The sequence below is a fragment of the Monodon monoceros genome, unplaced genomic scaffold, assembly GCF_005190385.1.
Source record: "Monodon monoceros isolate NGI ecotype Baffin Bay Population unplaced genomic scaffold, NGI_Narwhal_1 Super_Scaffold_10, whole genome shotgun sequence".
Taxonomy (NCBI): domain Eukaryota; kingdom Metazoa; phylum Chordata; class Mammalia; order Artiodactyla; family Monodontidae; genus Monodon; species Monodon monoceros.
The window spans coordinates 16,872,104-16,888,240 of NW_021703766.1; the positions used below are offsets into that span (position 1 = coordinate 16,872,104).

The 16,137-nt window shown below is 41.7% G+C and overlaps 1 protein-coding gene across 4 annotated transcripts in view; it reads right to left on the reverse strand.

Moving 5' to 3' along the window:
- Positions 1-16,137, reverse strand: part of WWP2 (WW domain containing E3 ubiquitin protein ligase 2) — a 157,886-nt gene that overhangs the window by 23,928 nt on the left and 117,821 nt on the right. For all 4 annotated transcript variants that reach the window (XM_029241206.1, XM_029241211.1, XM_029241219.1 and 1 more), the window contains one exon: positions 10,057-10,146. In XM_029241206.1, coding sequence (XP_029097039.1) covers positions 10,057-10,146 — 90 coding nt within the window. The remainder of the gene's footprint in view (positions 1-10,056; positions 10,147-16,137) is intronic.

Genomic DNA, 16,137 nt, shown 5'->3' on the forward strand with positions numbered 1-16,137 from the left:
TGGAACCTTCCCACCTTTCTCATAAATTCTCCCAACCAGTGATTTTTATTTATTTTTATTTGTTAGCAAAGGAATCATATATCTATGGTTTGAAGCACAAACAGTACTACAGGAGATACAATGAAAAGCAGTCTCCCGCCCTCCTTCTCCCCACTGCTGATTTCTGCTCCCCAGAGGCAACAACTACTTTCAGCTCTTGACTGCTTCTTCTATTGACAGTCGTACTTCTAAATAAATGCTTACTCCATAATTTCTTGAGTTCTGCCAAATTAGATATGACTTATGGACTTTCCACTAGCAAAGCTGAGGATTTAGTTCTTGTACTCCACCCCCCAACACACACAATGCTCTCTCCTCCCCCATCCTCCCAATCTAGAAAACCATCATTAACTCAATATTCAGAGTTTGGATTATGACTTTGTAGAATACTATACATACATTTGCTTACTTGTACACTTTTTTTCTTTTTCTCTAGAGTTAAGAACTGCGTGTTTTATTCTGCTTGGTTTTCAAGGACCTATCACAAATTCACCCCCAGATTCTGACAGGGCTGGTGGCCTCCCAGGATTACTTAACTCTGGGCCTCATTTCTCCAGGCACCCTTTGTCCAGTGTGGACAGCTGTCCTCCAGGCCTGCCTGCTCTACATTCCTGCCCTGAGTCATCTTCCCTCACCCTCCTCTTGGCCCCTAAATGGAGTCTCCTGTGTCCTGCATCTCAGGGCTTCTTTCTCTGTTTCCTCTTGTCTGGTAGAAGAAATCATCTAGGAGTTTCTGAGAAAGGATGCACCAAAGTTAATTTTTTGAAACCCTGCATGTCCAAAGATACCTTTATATCAACCCTCACACCTGAGTGTTAAAAGGTCTAAAAGTTGATTTCTGGATTCACTCAGCTGTTTCACTAGAAGATCCCCAAATATCACAATCTATAGTTTTCTTCCCTTAGACTGGTCACTTTCCCCAGCAAAAAAAACCTTCCAGTCTTTACCCTGGAGACAGCATCCTCACTTAATCCTTTTTTCCTGAGTTCATCTCTGCCTTCGGCTATGGCTGTGTTCTCCACACTGGTTCTACTCTCCCAGGAACTTCTTACGCTAGCAGTACTCACGTGCGTGTATGTGAACATGTGTGTGTGTGCATGTCTGTGTGTGCACACATACACATGGCAGAGGGTTGGGAGCGATGGGTGACAACTAGAAATCTATCTGCTCCCTGCACAAATTTTAAACTTCCAAGTTTTTTGTCTCATTACACATACACATACACATTCACACACACACCCCATATGTTTCTGATTGCTGAGGATTTCCAGGGCTCCATGGTGCAAATTGGCTGCCTTCCGGGTGGAAACCCCACACCGGAAGCTTGGGTTTCAGCTTTCGCAACTCTGCCATTTATCCATCAGCAACTAAACTCTGATTACAATCTCCCATATGCTTTTTCTCCTCTCCCATTCCTTTATCATTATACATTTTTATAACCTTTATTGCTATTTTAGTGGGTTTTCAGGAAGGAATGGAAATAAACACATGTTCGATCCATATGTTTAACTAGAAGTCCTCTGCACTGGTGAATTTCAAACTTCTAAGCAGCATAATCACACCCTTGGTTGCAGGTAAAATCTTACGCAGAATCACAATCTACAAAAACAGAGCAGTGGTTGGAGGCCAGGTCAGCCCTTTCATGTTGTTTGGTTCCAGGGGGCATCTGCACCAAACCCAGGGGCCTTGCTGTACACACTTGGAGCATCTTTGTTTCACACAAACCCTCCACTCCAGCAAAACTGCTCCATGCATCATTCCCTAAACACAGCTTCTACATTCACACTGTTCTCCCAACCTGGATCACCTTCCTCTTCTCACTGAAGTCCACCCCTCAGCCTTTCCTAAAGACCAAGTCTAAGCCCCCTGTGAGGCCTCCCCAATACCATGCTCTATGGTGATCACTCTCCCTGCTCACCTCAAGTTTGAGAGCCACCTAAGAATGACTAAACAGCAAATTACTGCATTCATCCTTAACTACCAGGTCCAATACTTTTTTCTCCTGGATAAAACGACTGGTCTTCATACAAGTGTCCCATGGATGGGACAGGAGGGGATGGCCATGATAAACTGAATCCTTTGGTTCAATCTTGCTCCTGGATGTCTACGCCTGCTGATATAATGGCTCCATCTATAGTTTCAAGGTTGCTTTCACCGTGGTAATACTTCCCCAGGGCCGAACTTCTCCCATTAATTAGCAATGAAAGCTTGAGCATTCTGTTCTCTCTGGGTTCCCTATTACATAGCAGAACTAAGTGCCAGGGGCTTTAAGGTCTGGGCCTAAAACTCAGGAAGAACTCGTAGGCTATAGGGGGTGCAGAGCTGAGCTATCTCACAATAAAACATTAAAACTATCCTGAAAATAAGAAAGCTGGGTCTAGTATTCCACCTCAATATTTAAAGAAGAGTAAATCCTCAGCCATTCTTAGAAGATACCATTAAATATCTTCATTTAGATTCCATTCAAACGTTCACCAGGTCAAGGTCTAAATAACTTATAGACCAGAGAGGTTAAGAGGCAAGCAACCAGCACACTTACAGAGTTACCACCACTTTAAAATATATGTGTCATAGGGAGATTGGTTCAAGATGGTGGAGCAGAAGAACGTGCGCTCACTCCCTCTTGCGAGAGCACTGGAATCACAACTAACTGCTGAACAATCATCGACAGAAAGACACTGGTAATCACCAAAAAAGATACCCCACATCCAAAGACAAAGGAGAAGCCACAGTGAGATAGTAGGAGGGGCGCAATCACAATAAAATCAAGTCCCATAACTGCTGGGTGGGTGACTCACAGACTGGAGAACAATTATACCACAGAAGTCCACCCACTGGAGTGAAGGTTCTGAGCGCAACGTCAGGCTTCCCAACCTGGGGGTCTGGCAACAGGAGGAATTCCTAGAGAATCAGACTTTGAAGGCTAGTGGGATTTGACTGCAGGACTTTGACAGGACTGGGGGAAACAGAGACTCCACTTTTGGAGGGCACACACAAAGTAGTGTGCGCATCGGGACCCAGGGGAAGGAGCAGTGACCCCATAGGAGACTGAACCAGACCTACCTGCTGGTGTTGGAGGGTCTCCTGCAGAGGCGGGGGGTGGCTGTGGCTCACCGTGGGGACGGGGACACTGGCAGCAGTTCTGGGAAGTACTCCTTGGAGTGAGCCCTCCCAGAGTCCGCCATTAGCCCCACCAAAGAGCCTGTAGATTCCAGTACTGGGTCGCCTCAGGCCAAACAACCAACAGGGAGGGAACTCAGCCCCACCCATCAGCAGATAAGCGGACTAAAGTTTTACTGAGCTCTGCCCACCAGAGCAACACCCAGCTCTACCCACCACCAGTCCCGCCCATCAAGAAGCTTGCACAAGCCTCTTAGACAGCCTCATCCACCAGAGGGCAGACAGCAGAAGCAAGAAGAACTACAATTCTGCAGGCTGTGGAAGGAAAACCACATTCACAGAAATAGAGACAAAATGAAAAGGCAGAGGACTATATACCAGATGAAGGAACAAGATAAAACCCCAGAAAAACAATTAAATGAAGTGCAGATAGGCAACCTTCCAGAAAAAGAATTCAGAATAATGATAGTGAAGATGATCCAGGACCTTGGAAAAAGAATGGAGGCAAAGATCGAGAAGATGCAAGAAATGTTTAACAAAGACCTAGAAGAATTAAAGAACAAACACCTAGAAGAATTAAAGAACAAACAAACAGAGATGAACAATACAATAACTGAAATGAAAACTATACTAGAAGGAATCAATAGCAGAATAACTGAGGCAGAAGAACAGACAAGTCACCTGGAAGACAGAATGGTGGAATTCACTGCCGTGGAACAGAATAAAGAAAAAAGAATGAAAAGAAATGAAGACAGCCTAAGATAACCTCTGGGACAACATTAAACACACCAACATTCACATTATAGGGGTCCCAGAAGGAGAAGAGAGAGAGAAAGGACCCGAGAAAATATTTGAAGAGATTACAGTCAAAAACTTCCCTAACATGGGAAAAGAAATACCCATCCAAGTCCAGGAAGCGCAAAGATTCCCAGGCAGGATAAACCCAAGGAGAAACACACCAAGACACATAGTAATCAAACTAACAAAAATTAAAGACAAGAAAAAAGTACTGAAAGCAACAAGGTAAAAATGACAAATAACATACAAGGGAACTCCCATAAGGTTAACAGCTGATCTCTCAGCAGAAACTCTACAAGCCAGAAGGGAGTGGCACGATACATTTAAAGTGATGAATGTGAAGAACCTGCAGCCAAGATTACTCTACCCAGTAAGGATCTCATTCAGATTCGATGGAGAAATCAAAAGCTTTACAGACAAGCAAAAGCTAAGAGAATTCAGCACCACCAACCCAGCTCTACAACAAATGCTAAAGGAACTTCTCTAAGTGGGAAACACAAGAGAAGAAAAGAATCTACAAACACAAACCCATAACAGTTAAGAAAATGGTAAGAGGAAGATACGTATCAATAATTACCTTAAATATGAATGGATTAAGTGCTCCAACCAAAAGACACAGGCTCGCTGGATGGATACAAATACAAGACCCATATATATGCTGTCTACAAGAGACCCACTTAAGACCTAGGGACACATACAGACTGAAAGTGAGGGAATGGAAAAAGATATTCCATGCAAATGGAAATCAAAAGAAAGCTGGAGTACCAATACTCATATCAGATAAAATAGACTTTAAAATAAAGAATGTTACAAGAGACAAGGAAGGACACTACGTAATGATCAAGGGACCAATTCAAGAAGAAGATATAACAATTATAATTATATATGCACCCAACATAGGAGCACCTCAATACATAAGGCAACTACTAACAGCTATAAAAGAGGAAATCAGCAGCAACACAATAATAGTGGGGGACTTTAACACCTCACTTACACCAATGGACAGATCATCCAGACAGAAAATTAATAAGGAAACACAAGCTTTAAATTACACAATAGACCAGATAGATTTAATTGATATTTATAGGACATTCCATCCAAAAACAGCAGATTACACTTTCTTCTCAAGTGCACACAGAACATTCTCCAGGAGACATCACATCTTGGGTCACAAATCAAGCCTCAGTAAGTTTAAGAAAACTGAAATCATATCAACCATCTTTTCCGACCACAATGCTCGCTATGAGATTAGAAATCAATTACAGGGAAAACAACGTAAAAAACACAAACACATGGAGGGTAAACAATACATTACTAAATAACCAAGAGATCACTGAAGAAATGAAAGAGGAAATCAAAAATACCTAGAGACAAATTACAACAAAAACACAACGATCCAAAACCTATGGGATGCAGCAAAAGCAGTTCTAAGAGGGAAGTTTATAGTAATACGAGCCTACCTCAAGAAACAAGAAAAATCTCAAATAAACAATCTAAACTTACACCTAAAGGAACTAGAGAAAGAAGAACAAACAAAACCCAAAATTAGTAGAAGGAAAGAAATGATAAAGATCAGAGCAGAAATAAATGAAATAGAAACAAAGAAGACAACAGCAAAGATCAATAAAACTAAAAGCTGGTTCTTTGAGAAGATAAACAAAATTGATAAACCATTAGCCAGACTTATCAAGAAAAAGAGGGAGAGGACTCAAATCAATAAAATTAAAAATGAAAAAGGAGAAGTTACAACAGACACCGCAGAAATATAAAGCATCCTAAGAGACTACTACAAGCAACTCTATGCCAATAAAATGGACAACCTGGAAGAAATGGACAAATTCTTAGAAGAGTATAAGCTTCCAAGACTGAACCAGGAAGAAATAGAAAATATGAACAGACCAATCACAAGTAATGAAATTGAAACTGTGATTAAAAATCTTCCAACAAACAAAAGTCCAGGACCAGATGGCTTCACAGGTGAATTCTACCAAACATTTAGAGAAGAGCTAACACCCATCCTCCTCAAACTCTTCCAAAAAATTGCAGAGGAAGGAACAATCCCAAACTCATTATATAAGGCCATCATCACCCTGATACCAAAACCAGACAAAGATATTACAAAAAAAGAAAATTACAGGCCAATATCACTGATGAATATAGATGCAAAAGTCCTCAACAAAATACTAGCAAACAGAATCCAACAGCACATTAAAAGAACCATACACCATGATCAAGTGGGATTTATCCCACGGATGCAAGGATTCTTCAATGTATGCAAATCAATCAATGTGATACACCGTATTAACAAATTGTAGCAGAAAAACCATATGATCATCTCAATAGATACAGAAAAAGCTTCTGACAAAATTCAACACCCATGTGTGATAAAAACTCTCCAGAAAGTGGGCATAGAGGGAAACTACCTCAACATAATAAAGGCCATATATGACAAACCCACAGCAAACATCATTCCCAATGGTGAAAAACTGAAAGCATTTCCTCTAAGTTCAGGAACAAGATAAGGATGCCCACTCTCGCCACTATTATTCAACATAGTTTTGGAAGTCCTAGCCATGGCAATCAGAGAAGAAAAAGAAATAAAAGGAATACAAACTGGAAAAGAAGAGGTAAAACTGTCACTGTTTGCAGATGGATTTGGATTGGAAGAATCAATACTGTGAAAATGACTATACTACCCAAAGCAATCTACAGATTCATTGCAATCCCTTTCAAATTACCAGTGGCTATTTTTATAGAACTAGAACAAAAAATCTTAAAATTTGTATGGAGACACAAAAGACCCCGAATTGCCAAAGCAGTCTTGAGGGAAAAAAACGGAGCTGGAGGAACCAGATGCCCTGACTTCAGACTATACTACAAAGCTACAGTAATCAAGACAATACTGTACTGGCACAAAAACAGAAATACAGATCAATGGAATAGGACAGAAAACCCAGAGATAAACCCACGCACCTATAGTCAACTAAACTATGACAAAGGAGGCAAGGATATACAATGGAGAAAAGACAGTCTCTTCAATAAGTGGTGCTAGGAAAACTGGAGAGCTACATGTAAACGAATGAAATTAGAATACTCCCTAACACCATACACAAAAATAAACTCAAAATGGATTAGAGACCTAAATGTAAGACCAGACACTATAAAACTCTTAGAGGAAAACATAGGAAGAACAAACACCCTTTGACATAAATCACAGCACGATCTTTTTTGATCCACCTCCTAGAGTAATGGAAATAAAAATAAAAAATTAACAAATGGGACCTAGTGAAATTTAAAAGCTTTTTCAAAGCAAAGGAAACTACAAACAAGATGAAAAGACAACCCTCAGAATGGGAGAAAATATTTGTAAATGAATCAACGGACAAAGGATTAATCTCCAAAATATGTAAACAGCTCATGCAGCTCAATATTAAAAAAACAAACAACCCAATCAAAAAATGCACAGAAGACCTAAGCAGACATTTCTCCAAAGAAGACATACAGATGCCCATAAGCACAGGAAAAGATGCTCAACATCACTAATCATTAGAGAAATGCAAATCAAAACTACAATGAGGTATCACCTCACACCAGTTAGAATGGGCATCATCAGAAAGTTTACAAACAACAAATGCTGGAGAGGGTGTGGAGAAAAGGGAACCCTCTTGCACTGTTGGTGGGAATGTAAATTGATACAGCCACTATGGAGAACAGTATGGAGGTTCCTTAAAAAACTAAAAATAGAATTACCATATGAGCCTGCAGTCCCACTCCTGGGCATATACCCAGAGAAAACCATAATTCAAAAAGACACATGCACCCCAATGTTCATTGCAGCACTATTTACAATAGCCAGGTCATGGAAGCAACCTAAATGCCCATCGACAGACGAAAGGATCAAGAAGATGTGGTACATATATACAATGGAATATTACTCAACCATAAAAAGGAACGAAACTGGGTAATTTGTAGCAATGTGGACGGATCTAGAGACTGTCATACAGAGTGAAGTAAGTCAGAAAGAGAAAAACAAATATCGCATATTAATGCATATATGTGGAACCTAGAAAAATGGTACAGATGAACCAGTTTGCAGGGCAGAAATAGAGACACAGATGTAGAGAACAAACGTATGGACACCAAGGGGGGAAAGTGGCGGGGGGGTGGTGGTGGTGGTGCTTGTGGTGGTGTGATGAACTGGGAGATTGGGATTGACATATACACACTAATATGTATAAAATGGATAACTAATAAGAACCTGCTGTATAAAAAATATATAAAATAAAATTCAAAAGTTCAAAACAAAAAAGACAGACAAAAAAATATATACATGCTATAAATTCACAACATACAAGTGTGCAATGTGCCCTGTTAAAAGTTGATGATTAATTTGTGAGACAACTGGAGAAATCTGACTACTCACTGGGTTTGATGGTGGTAGGTAAATACTGTTAATAATATAGTGTTTTTACTTTTAATAAGAGAACACTTTTTAGAAATATATACTGAAATTTGGATAAAATGATACGATGTCTGGGATCTGCTTCAAAATGATCTAGAACAGGGGTGGGGGAGGGGTGAGTGAGGATTACACAGCAGGAGGTGGTAAATGTTTTCTACCAAGAGCCGAAAAGTAAATATTTCAGTCTTTGCAGGCTTTACAGTCTGTATCACAATTACTCAACTCAGCCAATGAGCACAAAAGCAGCCATGGACAATAAGTAAACAAATGAGAGGGGCTGTGTTCCAATAAAACTTTATTTACAAAACAGGTGGCAGGCTGGATTTTGTCCACAAGCCCACAGTTTGCCAACCGCTGGTATAGATGAAACAAGAGTGGCCATGAGTTGATAATTATTGAACCTAGGTGTTGAGTGTGTGGGTATTCTTTGTCCCACATATTTGAAAAATTCAATATGAAAATTTCTATAATTTCCATAATAAAATGTTTTAATTTTTTTCTAAGAAGTCGATGTTTATCTTTGGTAAGTTCCCTGGACTTAAAGTAAAAGGAGAAACAGAGTGAGAACTAAGGATGGCGGATTATGAGTGTGATTTCCAGAACGGTAAGGAAGAAAAGGAAAACACAAAAGCATTCTACTGGAAAACTGAAACTAAAAGCAGCCCATCCGTGGAAACTTGTAGGACTGGAAAGTGAGGTGATATTTGCCTGGCACACGCCTGACAGGTGAACAAAACAGCACGGGGGTTCTCCCGATACGCCCACCTCTGACATCCTCTCCCTCCGCAAGCTTCGAAGGGGGAAGTCAGCATTCATGTTCTATGTAGGAGCCCTTCATGGCTGCTTTACTGGGAAGTGATTCTTTCCTGAGAGCAGAATGCATTCCCTTTCGAAAGCTCTCAGGACTGGGAGACACATGTGGAAAGAACTTTCTGTCCCTGGCAGACAGGGAACCAAACCCCTTCTCCTTGAACTTGGACACTCTTCCCTCACTTGGAAGCCTCACTCATCCTCTGGTTTTGGAGAACTTAGCTGCGTTCTCGCAAAGCCCGCTGAACGAGAAGCACACTGTCTCCAGGGGCTGGTTGGACACAGGGCGCTATGAAATGCATCAACACCCTCTCTATCTTGGCTTCCTTGTGCTCTTTTTTCCCCCAGAGATGCTCTAAATGTTCCTAGTCTGTCCTAGGAAATGAAAGCAGAATTAAAGTGAGTAGGAACGGCAATCAAGGGACCCAGGATAAATGTCCCTGGACTTTGCTACCTCTGCAGAAAGAAACTGAAAATCGGGCCCTACAGGATATTTCTGTAGGTGAAATGAGTGAGGCCAGTGAGACACCAAGGGCCCCGGAGGCCTCCCCAACCCTCCTTCCTCCAGAACCCAATATCCATGGGGGCTCTGAATACCACTTAAGAAAGCCCATGGCCAATACAACACATGTAGGAAGAAGGGAAAGTAGAAAGAGAGAGCAGAGAATGTAGAAGGGGATGACTGTAGGAGGAGGGGAAAATAAAGAGAGAAAGGAGGAAAGTGGGGGAAAATAAAGAGATGGCCATGGCAGTGAGTGGTGGAGAAGCTGATGGGGGACTCTTGGTGCCAGTTCTAGAGCCTCGGGTCTTACTGGTTCAAGCCTTACCCTGGAGGAAGAGGCCGCTCCCAGGTGGTGGTCTTGGTATTGTGGTCAACATAATAGACACGCCCGTTGGGGAGCTCTCGCTGCTCCCATCTGCAAAATAAAGTCAAGGGAGGCATGAGACACACCGGTGAAAGGCATATGCCCTTGCTCAAAGGAGTCATTCACTACTATTAGGCTAATGTGAGAGGTAACATCAAGGTCGACATGCAAGACCAACCCGCTGGTCAGACAAGCTCCACGTTGTCACTGATGGTGGCACCCACGTCTGCTTCTTGAAAAAACTATAACAGTTCCCCTTTATGGATTCAAAGTACTAGATAACCCACAGATCACGCTAAATTCCCTAAACAACCCATATGAATCTACATTGCCATGGATTTTTGTGAATCACTGTCTCTTGGCCATTTTGGGATCAAAGAGCCCTTTAGGAATGTGATGAAAGCTTCCAAAATGCACTCACCAACAAAAATGTGTGTGCAATTTCTGGGATTCCCGGACCTCTCCTAAAGCTCACCCATGGACCCTCAAGCGCTTGTAGCCTACTACCTTTTAAAGTCACAAATTATATGACTATCCCTGTTCTCCTAGAATCATATATATTCATGATCACATTTCTTTTTAAAATACAGGATTCATTTACAGAGGATCTTTAAAAGAGATCTGGATGAATCAAGAAACATAGCATACTGCTATTTATTGGCTGCTCTACCCCTCAGTCTGTGTGTGGGTTACTATGAGATCAGGGTGCTGAGGGTGGCTCATCTGTGCTAATGGCAGAACAACAAGGTAGCAGATGAACCAAAGAGTTAAGACAAAGACAAAATCACTACAAAATACAGCCAAGGACCACCCGTCCCCACACTCGTGTTATTCCCACATTCAATGCAATCTGACAATAACTCCACTTCCCTAGAATACAGTAACCTACATATACGGGATGCAAAGATTTATGTTTATAAAATGATTACCATTTTATGAAGGATGTTAATGGTCCCGTTAGCCTTTATGTTTTACATTGATTTTATTTACTTCTACTTTTGGGTACTGCCTAGGGGAAGGTGACCTCTGCCAGGAAGCTAGTACAGTCCTACTGAAATACTTGTTTTAAAAACACAAATCTATGCCAATGTGATTGATACATAAGGGAACATACTATGAATTTTGGGTTTGCTTTGCATGAATCGGCCTTCAAAACACACTAGTTGAACACAGAAGACTTCCCCCAGCTAAACCCAGTCGTGTAGAAATACACAAAACCCATACTTATCTGCCGGCGACCTCACTTTACTGCATGTTACACACCATACTCACCCACATCTGGTGTTACATCTCCCATCTGATTTCAGAAAACCCTCTTTGTACCACTTCATGACAACACTCACAAGCTCCAACCCTTCCAACACCTGCTTCCACAAGCAGACTTCAGGTCTTCTCATGGAAATGTGCCATATGTATTGTAGTGTTATGATCTCAACCATTTAACATGTGTAAAGCCATGCTACCATCGTTATTAGGTTCCTATTTGTGTCACTGACAAATTTTTGACTGTTACACCCCTAATCCATTTTTCCCCATAAGCCCTGTGGTTTTTACTGCATGATTTGGCATAGCGTGGTGGTTTCTAGGAACACATATGTTATAGCAGAGTTGACTGTACACTGAAATAAATGTCCTAACTTCTGTTACTAAGCCTGGTGTGCCTACTCAAATAGACATCAGCTTTATTCGATACCATTTCTCATGTCTGATCAGCGGACTGCATTGATAAGCCCCTCTGAGGTTAATTCAGATACAGGTATACGCAAGGTTTCTAAGGCAAAGATGGGAAGGGGGTAACCATCACCCACTGAATGTCCACAGTGAGCTGCAGGCTCATCTTTACTTGATTCAGTCCTGCCTTCATCCTTTACGGTGGCACATGCCATCACCATCGAGGGAACTGAGGCTAAGAGAGGCTAAGTAACTCTTACATGGCATTTAAACTCATCTCTCTGGGACTTCCCTTGTGGTCCAGTGGTTAAGACTTCACCTTCCAATGCAGGGGGTGCAGGTTTGATCCCTGCTCGGGGAACTAAGATCCCATGTGCCTCGTGGCCAAAAAACCAAAACATAAAACAGAAGCAATATTGTAACAAATTCAATAAAGACTTTAAAAATGGTCCACATTGGGACTTCCCTCGTGGTCCAGTGGCTGAGACTCCATGCTCCCAATGCAGGGGGCCAGGTTCGATCCCTGGTCAGGGAACTAGGTCCCACACGCCACAACTAAGAGTTCACATGCCTCAACTAAAGAGCCCACATGCTGCAACTAAGACCCGGCGCAGCCAAATAAATAAATATTTTTAAAGTTATTTTTCTTTAATGGTCCACATCAGAAAAATCTAAACAAACAAACAAACTCAGCTCTGACTCTCTAGCCCATGAGTTTTACCATGTCACTCTGAAAGGAAGAAAGGAGGAAAAGGAAGGGCAATTGGAACTTATAAGGAACCCACAACCCAGCAGACAAGGTGCCAGGTGCCTTTCCAAAGCCCACCTCAACGTGAACAGCTTTCCCTAGCACACGAGTCTGGGTAGGGGGACCTATAGGATCAAGACGACTGGGGAGAAATTATAGTAAGTCCACCTAGTTAAATTCTAGGCTCCATTTTAATCACAACCCTCTGCTCAGATACAATCTATGGGAAGAGGCTGCACATTTTGCACCACTGGGAGGCTTAGCCTGGGAGCAGCGAGGTCTGGTAGTTCCAGACTCCCTCCTTCCAAAAGGGATCAACTACTGTGTTGAGGACCCGAGTGCTATAAACACCATTAAAATGAGCTCGAGAACATTTTCTCTCCTGGGTATTCCCGCTCAAGGTTCTGGTTGAAGCAGATACTGGTGACTTGGCCCAGGTGCCCTGGGTTTCTCCCACTGCAAAAGGAAGATTCTTGCACTTCAGTCAGTATTTTATTGAAAGGGCAGAATCTTCTGACAAAACTGACCAGGTGAAAATAAACACAGGGTAAAGTTAAAGCTCTTCTCCCTCTCGATGCCCTTCTGAATTAAAGACAAAAGAGTAACAGATATTGCCAGCTCAAAAGACTGGTAGGGATCTGGTGGGGACCCTTCAGCAAAAAAGGCTAACATACTGTGATTTCACACCAGCTCTCTAAATTCCTCCTGTCTGCTGGGTAATCAAGGAGCAAATCCGATACCCTCTTTATTCATCTGAATTTGGAAATAAGGAAAGCCTTGAGAAAGATACTTGGCTTAAGGGTAAGTAGTGAAATATGGAAGCTCCTCAGGCAAGGGTAGCAAGCCACTCTTTCATAACATTTGCTCCTAATAAAGACTTAAGGAGCTGAGAATTCCTCAGCATTTCCTAAGAAATTAGCTCTATCCTTCCTGTCCTTGGCAATTTTGTGGCACAAAAGCACCAATAAAACAACTTTGCTCATTTTGCAGTCACTATTTGGAAAACTGACCATAATTGGTGGGTGGGGCTGCCCCTTGAATGAAGACAAAATATGTGTTGTTGCAGTTGGAGAGAAAAGGTGCTAAAACACATTTTTTTCTTTATTCCAACAATTCTTTTGTTACAACTTTCATCTTATTAGTGGTCTCGACTTCTGGCTTCTTTTCTATTTCATTTGAGGCAAGGAGAAAACTTCGGTTTTATTATACTTTGGCTAATAGTTTCATTTGAAGATGGAATAATTCTTAAAATTCCATGAATTAAATGCCTTGAATTGACACAGTGGTCTTCCTGCACTGCCAGAAAGGAAATCGGTGTGAAGTCCTCTTTGCTTATATTCAAGAGTTATGACGGCTCCTCCCAAGCCTTGACAAGACCCGTCTATCCTGTCTTTGATCCCAGCTGATCCTAGAAATGAAAGGCTCTCTTTTGGGCACTGTTATTGTCCAGCGAATCTCAGTGTCCTTCTATGAACCCTCTCAATTGGCTTAGCTAGAAAAATAGTTACCAAGAGGAGCAAGACCTTTCTTCCATTACCTTTCTTTTGATATCTACATTCTTCCTTTTAAAATTGGACTCCTGCTCGGATTCAATGTCCATGTGGGTCCTCCCTGATCCGTGACCTGGCCTAACTGCTTTCCTTAGAGAACTCTCAACTCCTCCCTACCTGCACGGCTCCTCAGAATTCATACAAATCCCTCCCCTCCATTTGTGTAGCAGAGTCGGTTGATTCTATCGTCAATCAAACAAGCCCCCGGATTCTCATTTCTCCGCTGTAACTGCTGACCCATATAGACTGAGCCTTCCGACTGTCTTGGTTTGGTCTCCCCATGCCAAGAAAGTGATACTGGAAGTGACCTTTCATCGGCACATCCCTGGCAGGGGTTAGGTTTCTGAACCTTATAAGCATCTTCTTCATGCTGAGATTAAAAGGCTTTTCAATCAAACTACCCATGGGTCTCGATACTGCATCCTGGTCACATGGGTCATATCCTCTCCCACTGAATAGCTTTCTTTGATGCTCTCAGAAACAGTGTTCAAAGCACCAAGCTTGATTCACGTCCCTTCCCAACACATTGCTCCTTGGCTTTCGATGTATAGCCTTTAGTTGGACCATGGACTACACAGGGTCTTTCTATTTTGAAAGTACTTAAAAAATAGTCTCCAATTTCAATTAATCTCTGTACTTTTTTTTTAACCTAAATTCCCTTTGCTCCTATGGATTTTAACTGTCCTTTATTCAGTTTGTAATAGGGAAGAGCAAATCTGACTCCATATTAGATCAGTTTCTTTTACTTTAACCTTAGTGCTCTGCTGCCTGTGCTTAGTCATGCTGGCTCTGCACCTTTTGTAAAAGAATGTTGCCTATAGCCTGAAATATACAGGATAGCCCATTCTCAAGACTCTGACCTTTAAGAGTCCATTCATTTAGAGAGAAAAAAAAGTTGCAGAACAGAGAGTAACATTTGTCTTGTTGGAGGTTTACAGGAACATTGAGACTTGACCTACAGGAACACGGTGACTTGACCTAGCTGCATGAACAAAGGATTCCAACACCAAGAAGTCTGAGACAACTAACCATGCCCCTCCCTCACCTTGCCTTTAAAAGTGCTTTGCTGAAACCCTTCGAGGAGTTCAGGGTTTGCTGGGCACAAGCCACCCATCTCCTTGCATGGCCCTGCAATAAACCTTTCTCTGCTCCAAACTCCAATGTTTCGGTATTGTTTGACCTCACTGTCCACTGGGCACACGAACTTGCATTTGTTAACAAGTTGTGTATCTTCCATGCCCATGCCCCCATCCCCCCCACCATCATTGTTAAAAAGGTAAAGGATGAAAATCTCAATAGGATGGCATCCAATCATTTCTCTCCTATGTTATCTGAAAGGAAATTGTCTGGTCACTTAACAGTGACCACACATTTTTTTTTTTCTTGAGTGCACCATGCAGCTTATGGGACCCCGACCAGGGCCCTCAGCAGTGAAAGGACGGAGTCCTAACCACTGGACTGCCAGGGAATTCCCTGAACCACATTTTCTTGTGGAAGGTTTCCTAAAAGGTCTTCAGGAAATCAATTCTCAGTTACTTGCCGTTACAGTGTATATTCAACCATCCTGATCAACACAATTCTCGGTCAGATTCCCCTAAGTTTGGACAGAATCACAGTTTCACCAAGAGTCGGATTAAATTGGGAAGGAATTTAAAGCTGGATAATCCGAGGATTTCAGGTTAGTATCAGAGATGCTATCATCACACTCACAAATTCTTAGTAAGAACATTATTAATTTGTATTATTTATAATTTGTTAATAAATTTTATTAACAAAAGCACTGGGCATTAGTAAAGCTGACTCTCACTCAACATTCACTCTCTCTATCAGAAAACAAAGTCATGCCAGAACACTTATGCACCAATAAAGAAAAGATGCCTTGCTGGTTACCTGGACAAAAACTAAACTTCAGAAAAATACACTGAAAGTATTCAGGTATTCTTAAAGCTGCCTATGTAGAAGTTCAACTCCCCTCAGGCAAATATAGGGAATTCATATTTTCTTACTTAGCGCTCTTATAATAAATTTTAACTCTGAACCAAATCCTATTCCCCAAACTCTGGCCACTTCCTG